The sequence below is a fragment of the Vidua chalybeata genome, chromosome 2 (assembly GCF_026979565.1).
Source record: "Vidua chalybeata isolate OUT-0048 chromosome 2, bVidCha1 merged haplotype, whole genome shotgun sequence".
Lineage (NCBI taxonomy): Eukaryota > Metazoa > Chordata > Aves > Passeriformes > Viduidae > Vidua > Vidua chalybeata.
Window position 1 is genome coordinate 18614209 of NC_071531.1, and position 18069 is coordinate 18632277.

At 38.1% G+C, this 18069-nt stretch overlaps 1 protein-coding gene across 1 annotated transcript in view; it reads right to left on the minus strand.

Annotated features, from left to right (window-relative positions):
* FRMPD4 (FERM and PDZ domain containing 4) overlaps window positions 1-18069 on the minus strand; it is a 296707-nt gene that overhangs the window by 51402 nt on the left and 227236 nt on the right. Inside the window, 2 exon segments of the mRNA XM_053936336.1 lie at window positions 11919-12021; window positions 14104-14264. Coding sequence (XP_053792311.1) covers window positions 11919-12021; window positions 14104-14264 — 264 coding nt within the window.

The window sequence follows — 18069 nt, forward strand, 5'->3', positions numbered from 1 at the left end:
CACTGCAACATGACTGTAATTGGTGTAGAACACTAAGAAATTGATTCAATACTTTTTAAGGGGAAAAGGAAGCAGTATCTTTACTAACGCAGTTGTCCTAATATTTAATTAAAGACTTTGAACACAAATAGAATGTCAGATGAAATGCAGAACAAAAGGGTATTTCTGGTCACAAAAGTGTAATTTCCATGTAAAATTGATCAGTAAGGAGAATGACACAAGATAAAAATTAAAAAGAATATGGATTACGAACTCAATTAATTGTTTTAATTTTTTGCTGTCTTCCAACATGGAGAGTTTTTGCTATTTCTCTTGATAAACTCAGGCAGACGGTATTTTCCTTTTAAGACTCTGGCACACTTTAATGACACACAGAAAATAATAGTGAGCAGAAAAGATGAAGTATGGAATGAAGATTTCAGTGTAATGACTAAACCTCATGATTCCTATGGTTTTTATGAAATACAGATGACCTAAAGGATTTTCAACTGCTGTAGCAACCAATTTCTTCTACAAAAGAACTGCCTTTTTCGCACAGTGCTTTCTGAGTAACAGTCCTGCTGAAAAGCCCAAGTGATCATAAAATGGGTAAGTTCCATGATACAAGATGACAAGACCTTTGCCTCTCCTGGAGTCTTGTTTGATTCATAAGCTGAACAAATGTGGTTTTAACTAAACCTCAAATCAAACTGAATTACTTTATTTAACAATATAGACAGTGGACTGCAGGGATTTTCCCTTGTGCAGTAAGTAAAATATATGAAGCTTTAGTCTGCATGAGGAGGAATAGGAGCTAAAAGAACAATTAACATTTCAGCACATAATATGTAAGAAATATGCCTTTGGGGAAATGTAGACTGATGGCAATCTGGTTTTATCTCTGCAGTCTCTCCTTTGGTATTTGCAGTCTCTAGTTAGATATTCTAACTTCTTGGTTTCTCAGAACCAGCTTCTTTATTTCTCAAACAAAGCCAAAGCAAGACTAATACCAACGTCTTTTGGAAGTCACCTGCTTTGAAATACATCATTTGTCTTTCTCCTCTTCCTATTGCTGCTTTCAGGAGGTTTGTGAAGATTTAGTTGTTAAAAGTCAAGCAAAAATTCAAACAGAAAATGATGTCTATGGGAAAAAAAGGCTAAAAAAGCTAAAGTAGTAGCTAAAATACTTTTCTTACACTGCTTGTCATGTGTTGCCTGTAACAAATTACAGATGATCAACTGTCACATCAGAAATCAAGGAAAGCTGACTAATAAATCCCAGAGAAATCTATCACATTAAGCTGCCTTCTGAAGCATTCAATGTTTTTAAATTTAATTTATTTTTAGCTGTATTTATTTTCTACTAGCTTCTACTACTTTTTGTCTCAGATTAATGAGAAACTGTTTTTCTCCTTTGATGTCCCACTGTGACCCAGTCACCCCAATCAGTGGTAATATTTAACTGAAGAATCTCACTTTGGGGACCAATGAGTCAGAATATGTAAAACTGTTCTCGTCCCCTTTTAACTAACCTCCTGATTGGGCGTATCCGGTAGACTTAGAAGTAGGTACTGAATGTCTTGGCAATTTTGGAAGTCCTTGTTGGCTGCACTACCGCTAAATTATATGATCTAATTCTGCATTTAAACTTTTCTACTCCATCAACCAACACAGAAGTCCCCACAACGTTTCTATTCCAACTACATTAATCTATCAACTGCTAAGAGAGACTGTGAATCACAAAATTATTCTTATTGGAGGGAAACAGGAAAGAGAAAGGACTTACTAGTGATAGTCTTAAGCCTTTTGATCAGATTTTTTAAAAAGCTTCAAAAAACCCCAAAAATCAGGCCTTGCAAACACACAAAGAAAAGAAGTCAGAAAAAAAAAATCAAAGTCAATTGCTCTGAGAGCCAGATCCAATTATTTTACAAAACAAATCTAGACATCTCTCATTCAAAAAGAAGTCACAGAGAGTTTTATCAGACTAGGATTCAGAGAATCATAAAAACATAGAATTGCCTTAGTTGGAAGTGATCCACAAGGACCACTGAAGTCCAACTCCTGGCCGTGCACAGGACCACCCCATGAGTAACATCCCGAGTCTGCAAGTGTTGTCCTAACGCTTCTTGAACTCAGTCAGGGCCAGTGCTGTGGCCATTTCCCTGGGGAGCCTGTTCCAGTGCCCAGCCACTCTCTGGGTGAAGAACATTATTCTTATGTTGAATCTCAACCTCCCCTGGTACAACGTCAAGCCTGTTTTTGTCTCTTTGCCCCTTTCAATCTAGTTTAACTATTAAGTATTCACTTAGGTACTTTCTAATTTCTCCGATTTTTTGTGCTTTTCCAACTCTTCAGACAAACTACAGGTTATAGGTTTCAAGCACTGACATCCCTAACATGTTTTTGGCAGATTGAAAGGCAACATTGCCATGAGAGAAGGAATATGAAATGGAAGTGTAGAGGTAGCCACTGAAAGTGGACCCTAATGTTCTGAGGGACAGTCACCTTACAGACACACACAACTTCAGGAAGCACCATTCTTCATTTTATTTTGCTTTATAGACTAAATGTCATCTGGAAAATAAATAGAATTGTGAAAGTAAAAACTAACTCTGAGAATCAGGAAGACACAGCATAAGCATGCCACAGAGCTAGAGAAAGATGTTGTCATCTTCAGGGACTCCTGAGTCAGCTTCCATGACATAATTCATTAAAATTACACTGTTATAGCAATGGATCATGGAGTACCAACACCTTTCCATGACATTTTTCTCTGAGTAGGGTTTTACTCATTTACAGTCACTCTCCTTATGTCCTTCCCACCCCAGGGAGTGCTGCTTCCACCTCGACAGGGGGAAAAGTCTGAAAACTAAAGACTAAAAATACTTCAAATTAGTGGAAATATACAAGACATTGCAAATTGGTCACAGTCCTTTCACCCTTCTCTCTCAACAATTTAAATTGCCTTTTATCTCCTATGAATACTGATGCATGTAAAACTGCCACCTTCAAAACAGCATTCTTTATAAAGAGGCAATGTAAATGCCTTTCCCTCATACTACATACCTGTAGCTGACAGAAGTCTCCAAGGGTCAACTTACAAAAACATAAAAAATATCATGTTTGCCTCTCAGCTCTTGACATCACCTTTGCCATCTTTCTATCAAAATACAGCATTTTGGTGTAATTCAGAGAAACTACAAGCCACTTTATTGACAATGCAATCTACATTTCAGTGTTTTAAACAAGTACTTCTCTGTCATCCTGAAGCTATTTAGGCAGCAGATGAAAACCAGTCAATTTCTGTGATTCATACAGCCAGTACTGGCTTAGGATAAAAGGGAATGCTGATGCCACCACTGGGAAAAGCCACATTGTGAAAGCCTTCCCAAAGCGTCACAGGCCCACAACCATCATGTCTTCTGAGAAATGGCTATGTTTTGCCCTTACAATAGCTTCATTAGCTGATGTGTATGTGCTGAATTAGTCAGCAACTGACTGGCAGGATAAGGGAGTTGTGAAATTCCCAGTGAGGACAAACAGACACTTCTGTAAGGACAGAGTTACTTTGTGAGTTCTGTGCATGCAGTGGTGAAGGCATCTCTGTCATCTTCCTACTTCACAGCCACTCCACGCCGGCAGCCCCAGGTGCATGGCACAATCCTCTCCTGTCAGCCTATACTGCTTCCCCAGTCCCAGAAACTGTTCTGCAGAGTCTAGTGTTTCCCAAACAGCTCCCAAAACTGTCTCTGGCTTGTGTTTCTCCTTGACTTCTATTTTCTGTTGATTAAATTTCATGGTGAATACACCTATGTAAGTGTAGCTGTCCTGTTGTAATGTCTTCAAGGCATCCACAGAACATTCAAGTACAAACAGCACAATGTAAAGGGCTGGCTTGCCCAACATTGTCTTTGAGGATTTGGAAATGTCATTTCAAAAGAGACATATAATGCAGCTGGAAAAGAGAAACCTTGCAATTGTGGTAGTTTGACACCTACTCTCCAACCCTCCCTTCCCCACACACAGGACGGGAGATTTTTAGCTACCTCCTAATACATATTACAAGATATAATCCTTTGGTGCATGGGGCTTGCATAAACAGTACAAAGAAGGATAAACATCTATTGCAGAGCATGCAATATAAAGGTAATTCATCACATGGAAGCATTAATTCATAATAAACTCAAACCTGGGTGTTCATTTGAATGACTTTACATGGAAACAATTACTCTGAAACATTCACATCAGTCCATCTGGCTTGAGAGCAAATCTTCCATTTGGACAAGCCAACACTTTTGTTTAGTTGGATGAGAAGCAATAAGCTTGTCAGAACAAGCTAATGAGAGCAACATTTGCTGGTTCACATCTGAAGAACCAATCAGTACAGCTACTTGTGTTTTGGGCACAGCTGTTGCACATCTCCATTCATACCCTCGCATTCCATAAAGCAACTTGTTAAGGAACAGCTGACCTGAAATTCATCATGGCTGACTCCTTTTTCTAGAGAACAGAGTGAGATGATGACACAACATTTCAAACAGATGACACATCAAGCCTTGAAATTTCAAAAAAGGGCCTACACTTGCTAACTCTGAGGGCCATTCAGCTTGGTTAACAAAAAAAGAAAATTAAGTTTATACAACAAATTAAGATCTCAGCATTCAGAACATCTGAACTATCAAGGCCAAACCTTTCTAAACCATGTCAGTCAACTTTCTGCTAAGAATAAGCAAGAATATGACACTGCATGCTTTGAGAGATACGATGGATTTAAAAGAGAACAACCTCCATAGTTGGCATTGATTTTAACAATAACAAGTAATATCTCTGTACAGCTTTCAGCATTTACAGGCCTTTGAAAGGGTGGGTGGGCATTTCTGAAATGTTATTGCAGATTAGTAATTAAAATCTGGAGGAACCTGAATTAGCCTTCAATGTATTAGCTCAAGAACAAGAAGACAACAGCCAAGAAAAGAAGATAAATGAGATAATATTAAATGTGTGCTCTCACAGATTCAGAGCTAATTTGAAGTATGATCCAGTTATCTCTGTATTACATTGCAGAAACACCTCAAAAGATAGAAGATACATATCTAACAACAACCTCAAGACAGAGAGGAACTGTGTGGTAGTCTGTTATTTTAGAGTTTGCTCTTCTGTAGTAGGTTTTAATATTCCTTGTTAGAAGTTTGTAGTGGTTCAGTCTCTGTACCCCATTTGGCTTCCCTAATGGTTCAGTCCTGAGTTGTTTACCACAATTTTCCCTGCCAAAATGTACGCCAATCCACATGTCAGTGCACCTGTATACCTCCCTTGTTCCCTTGTCTCACCCCTGTCTGTCAAAGATAGCACACTCCTTTGGTTCTGGAGTCTTCCCTGTCTTTCATCCCTTCCTCAGGGCAGAATTGGGTTGTGGGGCTTGCTCCCTCCCCGTGTTGTCTTCTATTGGGGAGCCCTTACCCTGCACCCCTCCCCTAATGGCCTCCTCTTGGTCAAAGGTTGTGTCCTCCCCGTGTTCCCTCTATCCTTTAAAAGCAGTCCCTTCATGTTCAGATTTGTCACTTGCTTTGCCCCACTTTGAGATTAAATATTTGGAGATTCAGAATATGTCTCAAAATATTTGGAGGTTATTCCTTTGCCTCAGTTTCCTCGTGCCCTGTGCTCTGCTGTGCTACCCACGCCACAGCAATCACCGCCACCCGCGACAGTCTCGGCAGAGACTCGGGAGCGGCCACGCGCGTCTGCCCTGCGGCCACAAGCGGGACAGTGAGCCGGCCAACCTCCATCCCGTGGCCATTGAGAGCCAGGCGCAGAACTGACTTCTAATATCCTGACTGTGAGCTCCGTGCATGGGCTAGCTGATCAGATGTAGCTAATTAAATGCCCTGGCAGAAAGCTTATCTCCATTGATGGCACTTGTAAAACTCTTACAGATCGCTTGGTTCAACATTTTGTCCCTTTGCTCACCATTACGTGTTTAAAACGTAAAACACTAGCAATTCATCAATCAGGGCCTGACACAAAGTGGGTACAGCCTCCGGATTTATATACTGAACTGGGAGTATAATGGAGTACCTTCAAATTAAAATGTCTGCATGACTGACTTTTCAGAAAGAGCAGTTTTCAAAGTTCATGGTTGCTAAGCAGTATCACAGCTAATAGCTTAATATGTTTGATTTTTTCCTCTATGATGCTGATGAAGAAAGTATCTCTTTAATATGAAGTCCACCAAAATAACTTTATGCAGTATAAAAAACTGTCTCAACTACATCCAGAAACATTTGAAAAGTGGCATTTTCAGCTGCTGTGAGATGATGATGGTGACAGGCCCTGTCACTGAGCTCCCTTTTACGCTTGCATTTAGCTCTGAGGATACAGAGTAGGAAAAGTGGTTCCCTGATATACACAGAGCCAAATAGGAGTGACAGAATCCTCATTCATTTCACAGTGATGGTGAGGAAGGTCAGTATTGATTAAATTCATGTTAGCACTTAAAATGCAACATGCAGCCTAAAATCCTGGAGGGTTCCTTCTCTGCAGTCTTATGGCAATACACAATTAAAATCTAAATTCTACTGCAGAATTGAAAGAATCCTCTAGATCCTCTTGATGAAAACTTGCTGTGACATTAACTTGCCAAAGGAAGAATTATTTCAGAGAGGTTTTTGAGTAATTTCTCTTAAATAGAAAATAGAGCCAACAAGAAATAAAAGCTCTTAATGAATTTCACTATTTTCACTTCTTGCTTTGCAATTTTAGTCTTTTAGTGGAATTCCAGAGGATATCACATACTCATTTACTGCTGTTACAGTTGCAAGGAATGGACTAATCTAGCCTAATTTAGCAACCTAGAAGTCAGGTTTCTATTTAAAAATACTTTTCTGTTCTTCTTCTTTAGTCAATGTATAATAAAGCTTTCTGCAACAGGCTAGTTTTTCCAAAACAAGTATTTCAGGTGGATTACCCTCTTCAGATGCCAATTTCTTTTGGATGGCTGCCTGGATAACTATTTTAATTAAAGTGTGAACAAAGTACCACTACCATGCCACTACTCACTGTGTGGCTTATGGAGTAAGGAGTACACTTGTGTGTCACTTAAAATTTCAGTAAAATACCTTACTAAATAAAAAGACAGTTTACATAAGTTGGGATCCTTGTAGACTAATGCCTACTTGATGTAATCTAAGAAAAACAAGTCATTCATGTTATAGGATTTGCCTATGAACAGCTAATAAGGCAAATTACTTGTTAGATGGTTTTCTTTGTTTCAAAAAAAGGGTTGGTGATTCTTAAGCAGATACAAATGTAACATTAACCAATGATAATGAGATACATGAACTTCTGAGCAACCAATTAAATGATACTGTATATTAATATACCTTCTAATATGTCAGTTGCTCCCCTTCATATAAGGAAAAAATTGCTCCATTGTGCCATGACTTTAATGTTATCTCAAAGTACTTATTGTTATGTGTGAAAAGTTTTCACAGAATCTGTATCAGCAGCAAAATAAACCCAACATAAATAGCTCCTGATAAATTTTGAACTGGCTGCACTTCAGATACGTTCTTTGTATTCTGTTCGCTTGCTACTTGCCTTGACTTGAAGCTTACATCTAGAAAAGTGATCTTGTTTCTTCTTCTTTTTTAAAGTTCTGTAACTGTCTGTCTTGAATGGAATTCATCTTGACCACAGCCTCAAGTGACTTTCATAAAACTGACCTCTCTTTGCAAGGTAAACCATAAACATGACTTCTGAGTTTGTGCTGGAAATAGCTCAGGAGAGCATAATATGGTACAAAAGCCATTGAACAGCACCTGGAAATAATGAGTCCAAATGGATTTGTCTGCAAACCATACTTGATTCATATCTCTGCCACCCTGGCTTTCAAAGGATGACTTGAACACTAATTAAGTGTTGCCAGTAAAGCAGAGCCAAAAGAATTCAGTGGATCAGAATGACCTACAGGGGATATTTATAATGAATGTCCCTGATAATCTCCACACCTGAGACTTCCTAGGATACAAGAGTGTCCCTCAGTTCTTAAAAAACAAACCAAAATCTCTCACCAGGTTCCTGCTCAGTATCCCCTGGAATCAGCAGAAGTGGCTGTAACAGTTTTCGACTTAAGGAAGATTATTTTCAGTAATGAATGTTTAAAAAGCCCACACATAATTAAAATATTACAATGCAATAAAAAGGCAATAGGAAAATTTCTATAATATGCATTGCTTTTAAATTCTTGAATTTTCCTGTAGTAAAACCATTATACAAAAGGGAATTTCTTGAAAAAACAGTCTATCTGTTTCTAATCCTGTAGGAGTAACAGTTAGACAATGAATTTGGAGCTGATAGGAAAAGGGCTGAAGAAAATAAAATTATCTAAAAAAAATTACTTTATTTTGTGGGAAATTTAAAAATAAAGCTAATTTATTGGTTAGGGATATGTTTTTTCCTAACAAAAAAGATTTAATTGACATTTTTCAGTTATCCTTTTTGGTGGATGCTTTGAATTTTTTTTTTTAAGATAGATAGACTTTTTTAAGAAAGCAGAAATTGCCTTTTCCATTTTCTTTTCCTTCAAGCTCATAATTCTTTTCATAAGTTAATGTTATGACAATTTTTTCTTGGGAAACAATTAAATGTTGTGTTTCATTAAAAACTCAGTTTAACAGTCAAGGTTGACTTAACATCTAAAATTTATGTATAATTTGCTTGGAAGTTTTGGTCTTTCCTAATCCTGATGAAGTTTGATGCTCACCTGGTTGTGAAATCTGCCTTTTTCTTTTCTTATACAATTTGGGTTTTTTTCTATTTGACATGTTATGATCTTTATGTCAGTATTTTGAAAGTAGATTAATTTTTTCCACACTCTCTGCAGTTATAATGACAAATTGTTTGTTGACTTTACAAAAAGCTTTGAGGGAAAGCTGCATAAAAATAGCCACTGAATTTCACATGAATATAAAATATACCTTGTTATACCAAATCAACAAGAGACCACAGGAAAAAAAAATAGCTGGAATATCAATTTCTCATTAATGTGTTGCGTGACCACAAGATAGTACAGTTTAAGATCCTGAAGAAAAAGAGGAAGAGGAGTCCAGTGTAAAATCAGAGTGCAGCTTGTTCAGGGTACTGGCAAGCAGGGTATTTTGGGATGCAGCTCTGAAAGGCCAGAGCTCAGTAGAGGTAGGTGATCTTCACAGAGAGCCTCCTCCAGGTGCCAGAATGGTCTATTCCAATCTGCAAGGAAGTAGGCACGCAAAGCAGGACACCAGTGTGGTTCCACAGGGAAAGCCTGAACAAGACCCAGTGCAAAATGGAAAGAGATCAGAGATGGAAATGGAGACAGGTTACCCAGGAGAAACAGAGAAGCTGTACCTGGCCAGGCAGGGATGGCACTGAAACTTATCCAGGATAGATGAAGGATAATAAGAAGGGTCTCTACAACTAAAACAGCAGTGAAAGGCAAGGGAAATACTAACTTACTGCTAAATTGAGTGGGTAACCTGATGAAGGATACTGAGCAAGCTCAGATGTTCGATGCTTTCTTGGCTTTGGCCTTTAGTGGCAAGGTCTGCCACCCTGGTCCCTGAGCTCAGTAACAGAGTTTAGGGAACAGAGGCAGACAAAGGCTGAATTAGGGATTGCTTAGGTAAGAGTGACACTCACAAGTCCATGGGCCTAGATGGGATGCATCTAAGGCTGATAAAGAAGTTGGCTCATGTCTTTTTGAAAGGCCATTGGTTAAGAGCTGAAGCACCTACGCAGTGTGGTTGTAAAGTTGCCATATTTGGAGATATTAAAGACTTGATTAGGCAAGTGCTGAGCAGCCACATCTAACTTTGACACTACCTGGCCCGGAGCAAGAGGTTAGACTGGACGACCTCCAGAAATCTCCTCTCAGTTCTTCTCTGATTTTGTGATTACGCCCAGTGCGTAACCTATACATTTAAAACCTCACTGCTGACCACTGAGATGCTGCTACCTGCCCGAAAACAAGATTCAGAACTTCTCCCACGCACATTTAAAAATGCAGATGCATTGAAAAGTTGCAGATGTATCTAATCCATATGAAAACCTTCAATCATACAGAAGAGATTCACTATTTCATTGACGTAAAAAATTGCTTATGCTGTGGTGTCAGGACTGCACATTGACAGCGACTAATCATTCCAGGCATGCCCACTGGCATGAAAAGAAAGCTCTTATTTTCAAATGCTGTAACATACAACCTCAATATATTTCACTCCAAATTTCATCAAAGAATGAATCTCTGTTAAAATCCCAACAGCAGGCAGGTTTTGAGAGCAGAGCTAGAAATACAGTGTAAGAAAAACATCACCTAAAGCTTTCCTTGGAATGAAACACTTAATTTGACATAACTTATGTAGTCAATGTAATTGGGAAGGGTGACATTCTAATTGAGTTTCTCATTTGAAGGCAGACAGAGAATCAACTATACAATAAATTCAGTTTGTCTCAGTTCTAATCAGTCTATTTTCTTTGCTGTTATTACTACATACTGCTAGAAGCAGAAAATGAGATAGAGAACTTTGCTTAATATCAAAGAATCAGGGAAAGAATGAAGAAGACATTATTATCGCTTTATTGAGAAACAAAGACCTCAAAAATAAGACCCATTTTTGAGGCTTATACTAGTAGTCAACACAGAGCACAAGACAGAACTTTATTAGAAGCAGGACAGTTCTTTCAGTTTATGGAGTCTACTCATCACAAGAAGTTCATAGCAAATTTTGTTTGTTAGTTGACTTGCAGGTTAACACTTTTTTGAAAAAAATCTGAAAATATATTTTGTTTAATCCCACCTAACACAGATGAAGGCTGTCAGCATTGCTGGCATTTTTATACCATTTCTGCACCATCTTTGGAAGTTTTCTTTCTGCTAAATCCCCAGCAAATGAGCAGCTACAAGAGGAGTACAACTGTGTTGTACAGCAGGAGTACAGCTGTGGCACTTCCTGGCCAAATTTCTGTAAACAAATGTGACTTTTCAAAATTACACAGGAAACAGTGAAACCACTGATAGCTGTAAGTTTTGAGTAGAGGTACCTGTACCATTAAAACCTGAGCATCTCTCAGGAATCAACAAGACCTACCAATTCAGAGTTTACACCAATGGGAAGGAGAATACAGAAACAAAAACTGGTGTACAGCAACCAGGCTACTGGAATTTAAATTATTAATTCTTAAGTTTATTTTTTTACTTCCTTGCCATTTTTCTGTGCAATGCACTAACATTTCTTGTTACTCTAAAAGCAAAATTTATTATATGAATTGCAATACATCTTTTTCTATATCCTTAGCTTTTGTCAGTCACTGTTCTTCCTTTCCTTCTACATCCCATTACAAATACTGACATTTCTTCTTTCCAGCCACTTTTTTTGTCTGGTTTTCTGCCTTCTTCTGTCTTTCCTGCCTGCTTCTTTCACCTACCTGCATTCCACCTAAACACTTTTTGAGCTTCTCTGCATATTTACATGCATTCATTCACTCTCAAAAATCACCCTACCACATTTTCTTTATTCTTCAGATAAGAAAAACCTGACAACTTTCTTCATGTGAAAAATGAACAGTAATGCAACAGTGAGTGGAGCTTCCATGCTTCAGGAATCATCTTTTCAATAATCCATACCAAAAATAAATACCAGGAGAATACTATTCCTCTTTTGATACCCAAGTACTTTGGAGCTACTCCTGGATGTTTTTATACTTTTTCAGCTACTCAAATGATATTTTAAGAGGACACTTCATTTCAATACGAAAATAATTCGTCATTCTTCATTATAACTAAAGCAAAATTATTTTCTCTTTTCTCACCCATGAGAAGGCAAGACTTGCTGTACTACCGAATGACTGCACAAGGCAATAACTCACTGGGTTTGTAGTTTAAGTGACAGGACATCAACTACCTGACAAGGTCGATGACTCTCTCCCTTGGAGCAGTGCTGACTGGCTCATCATTAATCATTATGATCTGATCCCCTGGTATAAGCTTTCCTTCAGAGGGGCCGCCTACAGACAAATGAAGAAAGAAAAAAAAAAGAGCACAGGTTAGCGGACCACTGTAAACACACAGACACTGTTGTTGTTCATATACTACAGGTGTGTTTTTTCATTAGCTATTTCTTTAACTATTTCTGATGTTACCAGTACTCCCTCACCAGGAAAATCTTGCAAGCTAGTGGTTTAGCATCTTCTACGGAAGTTCCTCAAGTTCTAAACCTGTATCTAACCACCTAAACAAAGGGCTCAGTTTTCTGAAGGGCCAAAAGGACCCATAAGTCGTGGACTAATGCACCCTTTAAGGTGTGATCAACCATATTTTAATCATTCTTGATCAATGATTTTGTAAGACCACCCTGAGAAGGATTTCTTTTCTTGTGAACAAATGATCCTGTTTAACCACAGTTAAGAACAGGAAGTCTTTTCCCATGGTAAATATACCAGATCTTCCTGGTTGCAATACATTGTTTCCTGTCCCAGGCAAAGTAACACCAGAGAACATCTTATTCCTCTCTCCTATGAAACATCACTTACACATTTGAATGTCATTCACAGGTCTCTTCTATGACTATTCTGCTCTAGGCAAAACAAACCTGTTTTCTTCAATTGGAGACAGAAAGTTTTTATACCCCAGCTGCTTGAATCTCTTTTCTGCTGGATTCCTACCATTTGATGAACATGAGTACATCCAAAGGCATTGCTACTTGCAGTTAGACATGAATATTTAGCATTAGTCTGAATAGACAATCAGTCATGTATATGTCTGTGTGGTTTGGATTCTGGCACTGCTGAAATGCACATTGAGTGCATTGTATTTCATAAAATGCACATATTACTTTGTTTCTCAGCACAATTACATGCCCAGAAGATGTTGTGACATCACAGTTCCTAGTGTAAAGATATATCCTCTGTAGTCTTTGTCTTTACAGTCTGCAATGATGATACATTAAAGAACAAATAATGTTACCACTATGAGGATAAAGTCTTAAAAGAAAATGTTTCAGCATCAAAACCAATTCATTCAACAACTGAGCTAATGCTGATCTTTTCCTCTGTTTGCTTTGAAAACTTTACTCCACTTCCATATCCCACATAAATGGATACAAATCCATGTAGGAGAATGTTGTCCTGAGCTCCTATTTACTTGGAACAGAACATAGTAAACACATTTTCCAAATTTTAACATAAAACTATATTAATAATGCCAAGTTGAGAGAAATGAGCTATCTGGATCTGGTTCAAATATTAGTTACACTGCTCACTTCATGTGAAAGCAATACAAACATAATCAATGCACACACGTTGGTAAATGACATCAGAACTTCATAAAGTCGATTTTGCCTCTCCTCTGCTCTCTGTGGGGTTTCTGGAGAACATATCGAACAAGAGCAAAGTCAAATCGCTGCCCTTGGCTGCAATTTTACATAACAACTGAACTTTTGAGCATAGAGAGCAGGAGCCTGCTATTTGGGAAATGGGTTATCCCAGGTCTGGTCTCTTATAACTTCAAAAAGATCAAAAACCTCACTAATTTTCACTACAGGTAAGATGTTTGGGGATATCTTTTGACCCAGCTTTTAAACATATAGTTGTACAGATGCCTTCATTAAAGAAAACAAAAGCCAGCAATAGCATCCTCTTTTTCAGAAAGATATATTGTTTTTAGAAACCTACCTTTCTTTGGGAAGATGATGGTGAGAATGAAAAATATGCAAGATTTTATCTCAGAACTCAACATACCTCTTGAAAACGCTGATTCAATGGTAATGAAGGTGACAGCAAAGCAATGTTAAGATACCAGGGAGAAGATTTTCTTTCCTTGAATGAAATGGGTTAACTTTTTTCAGGCAAATAATAGTAATGGCTCTAAGCAATAACCCCAAACTGTTTTTTTGTCAATACATTTATGTAATGTTCAAAAATGAGCGTGAGAAAGGAAACCACTGGGTAAGACAAGGCTAAAAATCGTATCTAGTATTTGTGATTACTTTGCCTGCCTGAATATTTCAACAGTTCTCAAATTTGTAGCTGCATTTCATCTTAGTAGGCTAAATCAAAGTTTTCTTCTGGGGACAGGTGGGGAAAACATACCTGGTGTTACTGAGCGTACAACAACTGGCTTTTCACTACCAGCCACAAACCCAAATCCTAGCACAGGATCCCTCCTCATTTCCACTTTCCGAGGGGCTGGAGGGGTTATTTGGCAGCTCTCTATTCGAGGGTCTTCAAATGTGGCTGATTGTGTCATGTGACTGTGAAAAAAAATAAAAGATGGAAAAAGGAAAAAAATCATTAAAACATGATTTTGTGGCATCTACTTGAGCCAAGCAATTTGTGCAACGATATGAGATGAATATCTGAAACGTTCTCACTAGAGGAACTAAAACACCAACTTAATAATTTTCTATTAGATTTTCTTATGCATTAAGTAATAATGCTGCTGGCAGGTCTCGAATAGTAATCAATAGTATCAGGCTTTAAAGAGGCTTCTTTTTGACAGCACACATTTAATCATATCCCATATATGAAAGAAAAACAACCTGATAATAAAGCCTTTGTCATCTGTGCTTGAATTTTTCATCCTTCAATTTTTGGAAGGGAAAAATAATAGTAGTGGCCTACTCATAACATAAAATACAACAATTAGAGTCTGCCAGCCTTTTTAGAAAGAGGACACACATTTTAATTTGGGGATCTAACATGTTAAGCAAGTTTCTGAGCTGAATTGTCTCCTTTCCTAAGGCACCCATGAAAGTTCAATATTTGCTATTTGGATAAACTCTGTGAAATCACATCAAAATGTTCCAGGGCACAAACAAACAAAAAAAGATATCAATAAAATATATTTATGTGGAATTACTAAAATACTTTACTTTCTTCTACATGTTATGACAAAGCCTATTTATTGTACCTAGAAAAAAAAATTCTTGTGGCTGGGAGGGAAAGATCTTGAGTTTTCAAGCAGAAAATAGAAAGGATGAAAGCTATCCAACATCACATATCCATGAAATAGGTAACAGTTTAAAAGCATAAAGATTTTAAATTAACATTAATAAACACTGAAAGGTGGCTCATGCTGTACACAGTCAGAACCAAAACATACTTTGCATTTTTCACCCAATGCCTGGAGTCCACACTGAATCACAGCTACCAATTCCCAGTGCCAATCAGACAGACAAACTGACCACTCGAGTGGTCAAACACCATTCATTGAACTCATGTGATTCAGGAAACCAAACTACACTGCAGGCAACAAGCACTATCTGGTCAGCACAGTACAAAGACAGATTTCAGCTCATGGCATCAACTTATTGCAGAGAGAGATTTAGATGACAGACCTCAGATAATATTTGTTTTAAGTTGCCTGATCAAGAGTTAACTCTTTTTTTATTTTCAAGAGACTGTAAATCTGCGAGCACTGAACTGACTCTAGCTCATGGTAAATAAATGCAGTAGACAAATGGAGGAAGCCAAGTCCCAACCCCACCTGCAGAGAGGGCACAGGCTCTGAAAAAGGTAACAACCACGTGCCCAGCCTAAGAATTCTGAAATGCACATCACAGAGGCAGATATTCCTACAGCACTAGGCAGTATCATCCTTGGTGTCTTCATAAGTAATTAACAATATGAAAGTCAAGTATTTGATAATTTTACATATAATATGTTATAACAGGAGAGTTAAGGGACATACTGTGCAACCAGCATTGTTGTTCTTACCACCTGTCCCTTTTCCATCTGTGAATACAACTCCCTGAAGAACTCCAAACTGGCAGTCCATAAGGAGAAAGGTATCATTCAGAGATCTATTTTCAGCATCAATGACAAGCAAAAACTTCTCTGATCTTTCCCCAACACATACACCTTGGCCATGACATCAATTTACTTTCTCTCCATGGTCTGCTTCATTACTGATACACACAAGAGCAGCAAAATCTCAGTAAACCCTCAGTGGGAGTCTATGTCTGTTACTGGATTTTTCTAGGGCTTTTCTTCAAAGAAGCTTTCTATCCCTATGACTAGATTCAGTCTGCCCAAGAGTAACATGCTGTCTTTTTATGCATATGATCAGAGGCAGCAGAAGCTACTTCCTTACAAAAATAAGAGAGCAAGAGAATATCTCTCTGCTCTCTTAATATATACGCAAGGTGGGGTCAGCAAAGAAAGTACTTGTTTTTTACTAGCTAGAGCATTGCACCTGATACTTCATTCTCTTCCTCCTCCTCCTCCTGTTCCTCCAGCTTTTGTCAGTTTATTTTAGATAACATTCTATTTTGGTTTTCCAATGAACTGTTAGAAAACCCAGATAATTATATGGAGACCCTTTAAGAAATCTATCGTCAAGAACTCCCAGGCATCTCCTCTCCATAAATTTCTATTTATGGTTTGTTTTTCTAGATATTCAAACATTTTTTCTTTCTAATGAGACAATTTTTGAGGTGTCACTGGTCTAAAAACGATCTATTTCAACTTGAGAACTTTGTTTTGGTAGAGAAGACAAAACTGTATTTTTTCACCTCTGTTAGATGACAGCCCCAAAAAGTTAACTTTCCACAAAGTTAAGATAATCTATTTAATAATTTTTTCCTAATAGCTGTTTCCATTTTTGTAACTGGGGCACTACAAGCCCAAACAGAAAGCGCCTTTCTCTTCTGTCCCAAAGAGAAAATACCATATTTACAAGCAATGTGAAAATACTACTTGAGCCTTTGAAAACTACTTTCCTGTCATTGTACTTACTCTGTCTTCTAGAACTTTTGCAATCTGTTTTAAAAAGGAAAAACCTCAAAACAGCCCCAAAACCCCCCAACAAACAGCAGCACTTCACATAACAAATTCTAAGAGCGGACAGAGATTTGCTTACAAGAGCAGCCCTGCTTCTGGATGCTCCAGCCCTTGCCTTGGCTGGTGCTGAGGATCTGCAGCAGCACAGCATCAGTTATTCAAAGCCTAAGCAAGAGGATCAGCAAGGAGCAGTCCATCATGATTCTGAGTGGCGCAGCAGACACTATTGATTTTTAAGGTTATCCACCTTGAAATACATCAACTAAAAAGACTCTGCAGCTCACGCTTCCACAGCTTGCTGCATCAGATATTCTTGTGCCATTCAGTACATTGGGGTGTATTTCAAGAGAGTAGCAAGATGTATAAATATGATCTCAGAAGAGATTAGATGAATGCTCAAAGCTTTTTGTGATACATTGACAAACCTTCTTCCTCCTGTGGTAAGTTCATTATTGAGATGCCAGTTGTGATACCACACAGCTCAAGACTAATTTGAATTTTGCATTAATTGGAGGTATTTGATCTCCATCTGAGCTATGAAAAATATTAACTTCTGCAGAATAACTATGCTATGAATTCTAAACCAGAATCTAATAAGCTTGGACTCAAAAAAGCCACTTTGGGGAACCCTACCCAGAACATCCCTTACACTGTGCAAGATCTTAGAATAACTGCAACATTACAAACTTGCTATATGCTTCAAACACCCTAAAAAAATGTATTTAGATACATTTAGATACAGTTCTTACATCATACCTAAAGATTTACTTTTCTCAGGGAAAAATGGGAGAAAAAGCCTGAGATTTCAAATATGAACTGTTCTTTCCACGTACCCAAACTCAAGCTGCCCTTAGACTGCCTTTTCAAAGAGAGACACTTATTTCCTCCCATTTTCAACAGCTGACATTAGTCCCCGCTTTACAAAAGGCCATCTTCTCTGATGCACTCATGTTGTCAGTAGTGGGAGACTGCTGCCATATGAAGGAGAATAATTCTTAGAGAATTTCTTGAACAGATATTTTATATACCAGACTCCTCTGAGAGATAAACTACCAGCTATGGAAAATCATAGCAGAAGTGCATTCATAAGCACTTAATCTCAAAAACTCTCTGTGGCAACTGCTCTAGTCAATATAGAAGGTAGCAGGGGAAATGAGAGAGAAGGCATCTGAGTGTGCATGCACCAACACACAAAGCAGAATAGAGACGTTGCAGGGTGGCATAAAATTCATGTGCACACTTACCCGCAAAGGGACCTACAGTGAGCAAAGGAGG